This window comes from Falco naumanni, chromosome 10 (genome assembly GCF_017639655.2).
Source record: "Falco naumanni isolate bFalNau1 chromosome 10, bFalNau1.pat, whole genome shotgun sequence".
NCBI lineage: Eukaryota > Metazoa > Chordata > Aves > Falconiformes > Falconidae > Falco > Falco naumanni.
Genome location: NC_054063.1, coordinates 560001 through 573130, shown reverse-complemented (window position 1 = coordinate 573130; position 13130 = coordinate 560001). Strand labels below are relative to the sequence as shown.

At 42.5% G+C, this 13130-nt stretch overlaps 1 protein-coding gene across 4 annotated transcripts in view; it reads right to left on the bottom strand.

Annotated features, from left to right (window-relative positions):
* OSBPL5 (oxysterol binding protein like 5) overlaps positions 1–13130 on the bottom strand; it is a 186438-nt gene that overhangs the window by 42578 nt on the left and 130730 nt on the right. For all 4 annotated transcript variants that reach the window (XM_040608711.1, XM_040608710.1, XM_040608712.1 and 1 more), the window contains 3 exons: positions 6596–6676; positions 5831–5932; positions 4040–4243 (listed from right to left, as the gene is read on the bottom strand). In XM_040608711.1, coding sequence (XP_040464645.1) covers positions 4040–4243; positions 5831–5932; positions 6596–6676 — 387 coding nt within the window. The remainder of the gene's footprint in view (positions 1–4039; positions 4244–5830; positions 5933–6595; positions 6677–13130) is intronic.

Genomic DNA, 13130 nt, shown 5'->3' with positions numbered 1-13130 from the left:
ACACCACTACTTGTGTTTTCAGCGCAGAGGTTGGTATTTGCTCTGTTGGAGGAAAAACCCACAACCAAACAGTACAGATCCAGAGAACCATTACGAAAAAAAATGGAGCAAAGGGAAGAAAGGGAAGGAAGGAATAACATGAGGTTTTAACAGACATTTAGGCATGTGGATAAGCACGAGGAGCAGCCAGGTCACTTTGGAAACATATTCAACAGTAAGGCATGGACACACATGGAGTGGCCTGTTTCCCACAGAAAGAAGAGGAAAAGAAGAGTAGGCCGTAAAAATAAAGTCAACATCTCCACAGAGAAAATGAGGCTCTGCATCTGCACGGCAAAGACGGTAACGCTTTCTGTCTCCCAGCATTTGAGCATCATGCCTGTTTAGAGTCTAAGACCTCCAAGACAATTATCTCTCACTAAAAGTTAATGTTTTCCCTGCTTCACTAGGACCCAGAGCTCAGCTGCAGCCTCTAGACAGCAGGGTGAAGAAAGGATCATCTTGAGATCATTCCCGTCTTTACATTTGATTTGAGACCCAAAAGGCATTATCAAACAGATGCTGATTAGGCTTTGGAAAAAGGAGTGGACTCACACTGTTTTAGATAGCATGACTAGTTTTGGAGAGTCCTAAAACAAAGCTTAAAAAAGGGGAAAGAATCCCTTTCATCAACAGTACCATGGATAACTGTAAGGACGAAGATGAAACTAACTGTGTTATACTACGGAGTACAACAAACAACTGTAAACGTGGCAGCATAAGCCCGTTACTAGAACTTTTTCTTTAAAGGAATGACTCAAAAGTTCTTAAAATCAGCAAAATTCAAATTATATATATTCCCAGATTCAGTGGGTCAGACCCCCACTCATTTAGCATTCTAAATAAATGTCAGGACAAGCTGCAGCCAATGAACGCCTTCCCACACCACACTGCTCAGCAGCTTCTGAGCAAGCTCAAAGGGAAAATGAACTATTCCGGGACATTGTGGGGGGACAGCTGAGCAAACCCCGCCAGCCGATAGCCCTGTACTCCCTCTGCGAAGCAAGAGGACAGGCCCTCACACCCCCACGCTGGTCACCAGGTGTCCTGCAGTCATCTTGGCAAAAAGTGTCTTCCCTGAAGCAGCGTGGGATCCCGCCGCCTTCACGCAATGGACAAAGGGCCTCTGCGGCAGCACTCGGAGCGTGAGGGGGAAGCTTTTCTACTGCTGCTTGCACTGCTGGCTGATTTTGAGACTTTGGCAGTTTTGGTCTTGGGTTACAAAGGTCCAGGCAGAGCAAACAGGTTAAAGGTGTAATCCATTTGCACTGTGCAGGAGTTTCAGGATAAAAGCACTGAAAAGCCAGGGAAGCAGTGTAGAACAAAGGACTCTCTCCCCTTAGCAATGTTTCTAAGATAGCTCTAGACATCTGAGAGTTTTATAGGAAAAACGGTTCCCTGGTGCAAATATTTAGCTTTCAACTATAAGTAATGGTCTTACAGCTTACCTACCTGCCATTTGAAAGGTACCCCAAAATTTTGCCCTGCTCGAATCGGAGTTAAATGCCTGCCCATCAGACTTACTTGGCTAGCACAACTATAAATGCGCAGGGCAGTGCTTGAACCAGACATTTGTTCCAGGACTGAACCCTGCAGTTAGATCCAAAAACTGCTGAGCAGCCAGGCCAACACGTACAAAGGTGCTCATCAGTTACCCTGAGTTAGCTGCAAGTCCACTGATGTGAGTCAAAGCTGGACCATCAACTCCAGTCTGGAAAACACCTGAAAATCTCACAAGCCATTTTAGCCAAAAGGGAAAGCTGTTTAGCCAGATCTTATTTCTATTGTGATGGACAGTAACTTGGGCTTTTTGCTTAAGCTCAGGCTAATCTATATTTCACGAGAAATAGGCTTTCTTTGCACCGTTATACAGAACCAGTGTAGATCACTCAATTCTGCTCCAGTTGCTTTAAAAGGTGGCCATGAAATGACATAAAATGAAACAGTATTTTTAGCAGTTTTAGCCTTAAAACTGTTGTCAGAGTGCAGACAGCTTCTCCGACATCAAGCAGTTCACTGGTGGATTTCTTGATGTGTATTTTGGTGTTCACCTTGTGGCTGAAAGCATCTACCACACATAACAACCCACGCTGAGTTCAGGTTTCAGGGAATATCCTACTACGCAGCTCAGATGTTAACTTTCTAAATATCTGTCTCAAATGAGTTAGCGTATTACTTTGACTTTAAAATTAAAATCTCTTGGGATTTCCTCTAGTACACGAATGTTTTCAGAGATATATTCCCTTCATATTTAATACACTAATTCCTATTTCTGTCATATATTTTCTAAAAAGCGACAAGATTTAGATATACATACACACGCTCAGATACATAGGCATATTGATAAAAGCTCCTCCTGCTTTTGGATGACTCGTATCAAAGGAAGGGCATTCTAGCACAACACTTCAGATGTGTCAGAGACACTACTTTTCCGTACCTGACTGCACTTTTGATTCTACTTTTTCACCACTTCACCTGACGGTCCTTCTCAGCAGAATTGAGTTGACCTGTCAAGTCACAAGGAATTGTTTTGTTCAGGGACAGCAAATGATCAGCAGCTCTCTGGGGTGCATGCTCTGATTTAAAAAAGCATCAGAACTCTCAAAACTGAATAAGCAAGGTAGCAATGAAACCTTTGGGACTTAAAGCAAAAGCATTGCATCTAAGCAGAGATCAGAGCTGAGCTACTGTCAGAAAACAGCAGTTCTTACCCCTGGTTTTTGAGGTTAATTTTAATTCTCTCCTCCTACCGTATTAAAAATTGCAAGACTTTTTACAGTGATTGTACAGTTGTGTTTAGAACTGTTCGATTAACTGCAGGGATGAGCAGGAGTTAGCCTTTTGATCTGCTCCCACAGGGCTTCCCCTCCATTTTGTTACATCTTCTGATGCCAATGACAAACGCCTTCATCGCTTTCACATGCGTCTTTCCAAACAGATTTACTCTGCTGACCACCTTGCAGCAAGGCACTAGCTTGTAATGCCTTGCTTACACCGGTGATGTCTCCTAGAGAATTTATGTCTGCAGTAACTCTGCTGAGTCACTGTTTTTAATGGGGAAACAAGAATTCAAGAACATTTGAGTTTTGTCTTCGGGGTATCCAAGAGATGTTGCTCTCATGCTTCTCAGGAGGTACTGGGGTCTTGCTCTTTGCTTATAGGCATTAGATAATATTTTTTTTTTTCATTTTGCTTATTTTTAAAGGAAAAAAAAAAAAAAAAGAAATGCAGCTCTCTCCAATTTGCAGGGAGTTATTTTAGGAAGTGTGAGAAATTACTAATCATTTGCATTACAGGGAGATCCAGAGGTCACTGCAGGAGTTATTGTGTGTGTATAGGAATAGACTGTTTCAGTCTGTGAGTAACAACACGACTGAAAAACAACTCAAAAGTGAAGGGGAGAAAACCTCACTATTTCCATTTCAAAGAAGAGAAAACTAAGGCAACCTATCCAAAGTCACACTTTTCTGGAACCATCAAGGCTTGAGCAGACCACTGAGTTCCAAGTCCATCACAAACAAACGCAAACCTCAGAGGCGCTAGAGAAAAAAGTCACATTATTAATCTGTTTTTTGTCACTTTGCCAGCCCTCTTACAGTGCTGTGCAAAGCATTCGGTGTTTTGTGTATCCTTGTTTTGCAGAAGTCAGTTAATTAAGGTTTACATCTCATCTCTTTTTAAAGATGTTGGCCATGGCTTGATATAGCTTCTAAGTATTGATCCTTTTTCCTGCACTAACGTGTTTCCCCTTTCTTCATTCTATGCATGCATCTATACACCAGGAATGACACATTTGTGTAACTACTCACAATGCACCACATTCCTCTGATGTCATATTATGACCAGGCTTTGGTGTCTTTAATCTTCTGATGCAGTCAATTCACCATCACTAACAGCAACTGAGTTACTGCAAATCTAGGTAATATCAATGCCAGCTAATACTAGTGCTCAGACTCTTTGGTGACCCAGAAGAGGTTGTTTGACACATCAGGCTTGTTACCTTTACAGCCCAGATTGATTGATCCAAAGGATGAAAAAGTTTAAAACAGAAGCCATCCTTTTTGGAGGGTCTCTCGATCAGCTCACAAGAATGGAGCAAGATTGTCCCAACCCACTGTCCGATCTTTGGCGTCTTATAAATCAGCAGCACTCCTGGTTTCAGAACACACCACAGCTTGGTCCAGCTCTTCAGAGTCCCACGAATCTGGAGGGAAGCAGGGAGGGAACAAAAAATTGCACTTAAGTTGCTCCTTAAAAGAGAAACAGCATTTATTCAGTACTTATACAGTACTGCCAGTATACGTTTCTCCCAAGGCCACACTACGATGCACTTAGGAAAACACAATGCAGTATCTGAGCAGTCCTATGGTTCTCATAGCAAAATCCCAGACCTTGTAAATCTGGCTATCAGAATCTAATCTTCATATTTTTATTACTGGCTTAGTGTGAGCAGCTCGCTTAATATTTTAGACAACCAGCACTGCTGGCTGATGTGAGTGTGATTTGTTAATAATCATGGAAGACACTCCAATTAGAACATTGCATAGAAAAATGTTATAGCTAGTCTAACTTGACTTATAAGTCATTTTAATAGCATTCTGCATAAGAGAGGTGTTAATGGGTTTTGTCAAATACCCCATTTTTAAAAGCACTTTCTCCGGCTGGTTTACTCCATGCACTCTCTCTCCTGTACAGAAAACATTAACTCTGATAGTGTATATTAAAGATAACAGCTTTAAGAATGGGGAAGTTTCTCAGTAAGGTTAGATTTTGCCTAAGGTCTTCATATCTTCAATGTACATAGGCCAAACTTCAAATTTTATGACACTGTTCTGTTTTTGTGGTCCAGCATTATTTGTTGCTGAACCAGAAATTTCCAGCCACAGGCAATAGGCATTTTATATTAAAAACAAGTATCTCTATGTTTATCTATCAACAACACTAAACTCTGGACACATTTTATTGCCAATCTAATTTCTCAAATAAACCATATGCATCTCACTTTTCTGGCCTCTAATACTGCTCATAGAACAATGTTGGAGGTTTTCCACACCGGTCGAATGCGATAGTATTGTTTCCTGAAATCCCACATTACTTTTTATTTTTAGAGCTATCTATTTGACGATGTTTGGAAATCAAGTTTTGTCACGATAAAAGGGGCAATCAATTCACTATTAGTCAAGAAGACTAAATGGCCCCAAACAAGGAGAAAAACAGTGCTCAAAGGTAAGGTCTCTCAACGTCAATCCAAATTTATTTTGCACATACAAAGTTTCAGACTTCAATGAGAAGCTGTCACTAGTTGAGTCTTTGCACAAGAAGAAATTACAGTTGTCATCAGGTCCAATATGTTTCGTTTTGTGCTGTGACAACACAAAATCCAACCGTATATAGAACGAGCTGTATCTGCCCATTTCCAGGCTGTTAGTCTGTCTATTCCCCCTTCAGTACAAAAACAAATCTATGAGAAGAGGCCAGCAGATTCCAATTTCAGAGAGGGAGAAAGAAAGAAACGTTATCACTTCCTTTTGTACTATGCACTTTTTGAGACCTTGTTGCTACTTCAGAACATGATACAGATGGATTGAATTAGGTTAAGATGGAAAGTAAATATTCCCCATAACTCCACTTCTCTAGCCGTTATTTAGGTATGGCTTTACAGCAACTTCAACTCAAAATTATTCAGTCTTCCTCCAATCAAAAAAAGTGCCAGTACAAGTCTCAGACACATCGACAACTTCTCACTTATTTTTTCCTACAGCCCTCAGAAGCAGTAGTCTGTATTAAATACCTTCAGCCAGTCTGCTGTGATCACTACGCTGGGATCCTTTAGAGCACTGAAGAGTTGTTTGGTAGCTCTTTTCTTCTCCTGTCTGTAATTTTTTTTTTGTACCTGGTTGAGAACAGAGAAAATACAGCAGCTGTAATCATGGCCTTCTTCAGGGAGGAAAGAACGTAATGCATTAAGGACAGCCACATATAACACAGAACTTGACCCAGCACAGGTTCCCCAGAAACGAGCACAAGAAAGAACAAAAGCGTAACAAGATAGCAGGTATTTCCTTTGTTCCTGAAGTTCCACTAAATAGAATCTAATCTGGCTTTTCTTTGGGAGTAATGGAAAGAGACTGAATACCCAATAGTCCCTACCCCTGAAACTAAACCGATTAAATCTAATTTCATCCAAACCAAATTATTTGTACTTTTGGTTTGGTAGACAGGCAAGTGTTCAAGCAATAATTTGCTCAGACTGCCTAGGCATACCCCTCCTAACAAGACCAATTGAAAGACTACAATCCTCCTGAGGTGCCCAATAGCTCTGGAACATACAAACAACGTGAAATAATTACACTGACCTGTTCTGCTTGCAGTACATAATCTTACCCATATATAAAGCCTGTGAATGCCCTTGGCCTATAATGACTCCTAGAAGAGTCAGAGGCTTCTCTGAGTCTTGGGAAATGACTCAGAGTAGTTCCCAATGGTTTGTTTGGAAGGTACTACTTGTTTTGCAAAAGAAAGTCAGCTGATGCTGACTTGGCTGCTTTGCACATACCTTCAGTGTTTCCTTCTTTGTGAATTTGGCTGTTGGAGACACACACTCTTTGTCAGACCCATTGCAAAGCTTATATTCAATCTAAAAAAAGAAGAGAGGAAATACAAATGTGTTAACATGAAGATATTCAATTTATGGTCTAACGAAGAGTCATTTATATCTTCCAGGAACCCATGAAAGAGCTGACTGCAGAGTTCAGCAGCCGATCTCTAGGCAGGCACAGAAAATGCGTATTTGCAGTGCAGTCCAAACTTACTTTTTAAAATCCCCACCAAATTTTCTTCATATTTCTCCCATGCAACCATTCATCTTGGTAAAATACAACAAAACTAAAGAAAACCCCTATTCTTATTCCTGACTTTGAAAACTGCCCATCTCTTTTCAGATTCGAAAGCATTTCAATTACTGGAATAAAAATTATGGGGAAGCTGGTACAGATCTTTCAGAACTAGACTTGACATTGGCAATGACTGTTGCCCTAGCTGAAATGTCCAGAAACATGAGTGGGCAAGAAATGACCTCGTCATGTTACAGATAATACAGGATATCATCATCATCATCATCATCTTGGCCTTGTGAAGTGAGGTACAAAATATACAGTCACTTCAAATCACATTTGATAGTGGCAGTGCTGTTTAAATTCGTTTTCAGAGGCTACAGACTGATCTCTCGATTGTGCTGATGGGCTGAAAAAATGCTTTACTTTTGTTAGCCACAGTCACAATATTACTGTTGTGAAAATAATGTATGCTTAGAGACTACAGCTCTCTGGAGCCCAACTCACAACGAGGACCCCTACCTGGGTAACTACTGTCAGCAAAACGTCCAAAACCCGGGGAGGGCTAGTGACGTGAGAATTATGGTACGGTCTAGACTCTGCCAGTCTAGACTGTATTTTACATGACCTTGGGAAAGTTACTTTCTCTCTCTGTACCTCTTTTCCTTCCAGTCTTTCATGAGTCTAATGCATTCAGCCTGCGATCTTTTGGGGTCAGGCACTGGCTCTCCTACTTGCATGACAGTTTGTAAAAAAGCTCAGCCCTTGGCCCCCTTGATCTAATGAGCATGACACAAAAATGAGTTGCACTAAGGAAAAAAAAATAATCAAATGTAGTTCCCATCTATAAATTCACTGCCATGATGTGAAACAAATCCACTAGGCTCTCAAACTCTCTCTCCTTTATGTCATGAGTTGATGCGATCACTTTACAGCACCTTCAGTTTTGAGGGACCGACTTCCTTTTTCCCTTCCAGTGACAGAGAAACCTCTTTGGCTGCTACAGCCACAAACCATGCTGAACACCAGGGTGCGCAGGAAAATATTTAATGACATTCAGATCAGTCCTTTTCACACAACTTAGATAAAAACACGCAAACGCATGACCAGATCACAACAAACAGGTCATCAACTATGCTTTAGAGACCGTGGCCGGAGCAACAATGGGAGATAAGGGTGCATGCTCAGTTGAGCAAAACTCTTTGTGGATAACGCAGGATTAGAAATCAGGGGCAGAAGGTGCAATTTGCAGAAGAGGCAGAGTCACTGTAGAACCTATACTTTTTCTCAAATAACCCTTACAGCAGTCTTTCACTAAAACCAAAACTACACGATACTTCAGAATAATTAGAGAAATGAAAACTCTACGATGGCACATAAAGACCAGTGAAGTCCCTCATCTGATCATCTGGTCTAAAGTCAACTTAGCAATGAAAGAGAAAATGCAAGCTCCTGGACTCCTGCAAGCTATTCAGTATTTGCCATTTTTGTTTTAATAGAAAGCTAAGCCTGCCTCCTCTACCTGTAATGTAGTCTCTGATGCATATTCTGTATTTCTGTGCATGAGACTTCACTGTAAAAACCCACAAGATTTACGGTGGGGACCACGGCACAGACATGACATTTCAGCAGAGAATTGTGCCCACAGGGTCTTTGTCACATTTCAAAGGGTAGTAGTAGGCATCTGGGAGGCATACTATAAGCTTTTCTTTATAAGGAAACATTTCTAAGTGCTTAAATGTCTCTGAGCAAGAATCCTTTGGATTTATTAGGGGATTATGCTTTCATGATTTGAGACATGTGCCCTCTGAAACTGGTCAGAAGAATTCTCCCCCTTTCTCCCAATTAGCAGGGAGAATGTCCTGTCCTTGAGATACAACTATGAGCCAACTGTTTATTGGTAATTTCACTCCCTCCAGCAGGAGAGATCAGATGCAGAGAGAAACGCTGTGTGCACTATTCCTAATTGGCCAGCGTGAGAAGCAGAAAAAGCACAGATGTCCCCCAGATTCTAGGAAATCCTGCTCAGGTGTCTGCAAAGCATCAGGACATAACGGATGCTTTTTGCTCAACTAATTTAAACAAGCCACAGTTACTTGTTGTCTAGACAATTACACCTTAGCATTTATATAAAGAATAAAATTTTGGCCCCTAAGCTCACTTGGCTTGAGGAAATTTACTTGAAGATGAATTCGGAAAAGCTTTCAACAACTGCCACAAACCGTGTGAACCCGAGCCCTTAAACCTGCTGCTTGTGGAGAACCAGCATTAACACAGACAGGGGCACTCTTGACTGCTCTACCAGCCACCCCTGCCTCCTCCTCGGAGTCTCTCTAGGTCATACTAAAAATAGAGTTAAACAACCACAAGACTTCAAACCCGGGATGCTTACACGGAGAGACATTGATTCTGCCTGTTCAGGAGAGGTGACTCGTAGCTCCGTGACCAAGGACACCGCATGCCCGATGCCAGCCCACGCTGCTGTGTGTGTTACAAAGCCACAGCGCGCAACAGCGGATGGAGGGATGATCTCCCCTTACACCACCATAGCCCTTAGGAGCTTAATAAATTCAGTGAAATTTGTCCGAAACTGTTACAAACTGGTCTTTCGCTTGGTCAGAGCAGCTGGATTAACAGCCCTGGAGGCTGCTGCCGTGGGCTCCTGAACCAGTGTGCTGCTTCCTTCAGGCACTGCCCCCCCCAGCTCCATGAGCTACATCCAGACACGCTGAATTTGTGAACCTTACTTGTAAACGGAAGCATGGCCACAGGGATGGTGCACACTGAGGCAGACTTAAGAATGGATGAGAAAGAAGCAGTAGCAAATGTCCCTCGCTGCCTGCGTAAGAATTCCCAGGCACGGGAGAACACGTATCTGTGCTGCCATGTCCCAGGCACTGCGCTGTGCCAGCTGTGTGACAAATGGGGCAGCTCTCTGAGACAGTTGTAAAATGACCAAGCTTTATGAAGAGAGGGAAAGATTTTACTAATACCAAGACATGGCTTTATCTAGGAGCCATGGACAAGCCTTCAGATGTGTCTGACCTGGGGCTTCTGTTTTCAGAATCGTGACGCTGTTCCCCAGTTACTTGTTCAATGAAGCAAACTGATTGTTTCTTCATGCCAACTTTGCTTCTTGTTATGCTTATGAGAGTGCATCATCACAGATCCTAAACAGCAGTTTGCTTGCGGGTGACTTCCAGGTCTACAGAGTGAAAGGCATTGCATTTCTGGATCTGAAGTTCCTGCCTTTCCCCAGGAAAGGTGGGATCGAAGGCCCCAGCACTGCATACCACAGGCCCCTGTACTGCTGATAGCAATGCACGGTTCTTCCAGGTTTAACATGCTAAGTGACTTGAAGTAATATGATTTCAACTTTTTACATGCGTCCATCTTAATAGTTTTGATTGTACCTTGTGGCATATGTAAGGGTCAGTAAACCTGGGCCATCACCTCTAAAGATCCCTAAGATACAGCAGGGCCTTACATTGCTAAGACACATCAAGAGCATTTAATGATGCCCTTCAGTTGCCCTGCCTTTCTCAGCTTGGCAGAAACGAAGAGAAACCATTTGTCACCACAGCAAATCTTTCAAGGACACCGGGATAATGCTTGTGCAGGATATCAGAATCTGGCCCCTTCTCTCTGCAGCAACGGGTGAAGAGTATTAACCAGAGATGAGACTTTGTACAGTGGGAGGGTAGGGAACTGGTATCCTTTTAAATTTTTTTTAAAAAAACCACAACTGGAATATTCTAGTAAGAAAGCAAAAGGTGTGTTTTCCATATACTGGTTCTCATAATTATAAGGAGTGAAGACTTAATCTGCCAAAACCTTTTACCAGGGCATGCAGCAGCACTTGCAGGGGTAGGAAAAGGTGGTGCCTCTTTAGTTCTCTAACCAGATCTGTCCTGCCCAGGACTGAGTGATGACCTTGCTGGCTGATGATGGGCTGTACTGTATTCAAGAGACGTACTTTTTATCCCAGTTACGTTTCTGTTCCCTTCCATCTCAGTCATGTAGCTTTGCAGATCCACTGCTGATTATTAGCAGTCATCACAATACCCCACACTTCTGCTAGGCTTTGTAAGAGAGCACGTAGAGTCCTCACAACAGTGCTATGCTGATGCAGTGTCTTTTTGGTGACTTCAGTTCCAAGAGGAACCAAGTCATTTCACAGAAAAACAGTCTGGGATCGACGCTGGTGGGGGATGCCAGCCCATCAGCATGCCTTGGAGAACAGCAAGAGGAATATCCTGTTCTTGAGCACAAACAATCCCTGATGCATAGGACGGACACATAAAATGTGTAATGAAAGACAGACAGACAGAAATATTCCAAATCAGCAACATTTACAAAAAGTCATTCTCAGGCTGTGGTCAGTATGGTAACAGCAGTGACAGCTTACAAGTTGCTCTTTTTTTCTTCTTCGCATCCAAGTGAGAGAAAGATAAAATCAGATGGGAATTTGAAGGCAGAACAAAAGTAGCCGGGGTCATAAGTTATGTTTCGTGAAAGCAAAAATGGTCATCACATGGGAGACTCATCCTTGCTCACAGATAATTTCTCCAGTATCTTTTCCATCATACAATTGCTACAGATCTGTATCACTGCAGAAATAAAAGAAATGAAGCAAAAGTTTCTGAAGTAGTATAAACACTATGGAAATGCTGGCTTCAACATTAGAAGTGAAGAGCTTTTGGCTACTGATGTGAATATTCACAGATACCTCAACTGCGTTTAAACAACTTTGTTTTCAATTTACTATGAAAAGATTTTTTAAAAACTTTTTTATTTTGCTGTAAATTAACAGCTCATCCAAAGCAAAGTAGCCAGTGAAATAATTCTTACTGACAAACAAGCTTTGCATTAGGAAAGATTACCCATCAATTCATAGGCTGCTTTACAGCAAGTTGAATAATCGTCACCTAAAAATTTCTAGTCTGAGGTAAAAAAATTAAAATATCCCTCTTATTTCAACAATGTGACATAGACATAGCAACTGTGTTTACAACACTGAAACAGCACAACGACTGGCACAAATTGAAAAGCCTGTACAAATAAATGGCTGACGTGACTGCAGTATCTGGGGAAAATCATTGGTGAAATTCAGCAATTCCAAAAATCAAGTTATACTACTGTTTGGTGGAATGCTTTGCTCCATTGTGTCAGACTATAGTAAATAAAGGAAAAGTCACAGACCTCCTGAGATTTCTATTTGACCATTTCAGCGCACCTTTCATGGGAAGAACGTTCTGCAAGTTTATAATATTTAAAGAACACTTTAGGTAAGATGGGAAGTTGCACACTGACAAAGTGCTGTTTCACATTGGCTGATACAGTTCATAGAATCACAGAACAGTTTGGGTGGGAAGGGACCTTGAAGGCCACCTCGTCCCACCCCCAGCCCCAGGCAGGGACACCCCCCCCCAGCCCAGGCTGCCCCCAGCCCCGTCCAGCCTGGCCTTGGGCACTGCCAGGGATGGGGCACCCACAGCCTCTCCGGGCTGCCCTCACGGGGAAGGATTTCTTCCGCATATTTAATCTAAATCTACATTATTTCACTTTAAAGCTGTTACCCCTTGTCCTACGACTACATGTTCCTGTAAAAAGTCCCTCTCCAGCTTTCTTCTCAGCCCCTTCAGGTACTGGGGGGTATAAGGTCTCCCCAGACCCTCTCTTCTCCAGGCTGAACCGCCCCAGCTCTCTTGGCCTGTCCTCACAGCAGAGGGGCTCCAGCCTCTGAGCACCTCTGTGCCCTCCTCTGGACTTGCTCCAACAGGTCCACGTCCTTCTTATGTTGGGGCCCCAGCTGGAAGTCTGAAGCAAAGCTTTGCTTTCCCCTCCAGCTTTAGGGACAGCTTTTGTTCCTAGGCTGAATTTAAACAAACGAAGTGTGCAATAAAAAACAATTGGGACTTCCAGCTCAGAATATCCTTTGCTAAATCGTTTAATAAATCATTTCCATTTTAGCACCTCCCCCATCATAAACACTAGAGTAAGGAATTATGATCACCAGTGACCCAAGGTGACATGACAGGACTGTTGTGGCTTACCAGAAGTCATCAGCTTTGAGACATCCCACCTGTAAGCGAACAGTTACTTCTGCCTACATTCCGCTCTGCGAGGCGCCTGGGAGTTTCGGGGCTCGTATGTACCTACACGAGTTGGGGATGTTTCCTGCCTCTCAGTGCAGAATCCCACCCCTCCCCTGTGCCATTTCCCCAGGATGCTCCAGGCTACATTTCTGCTCGCTTG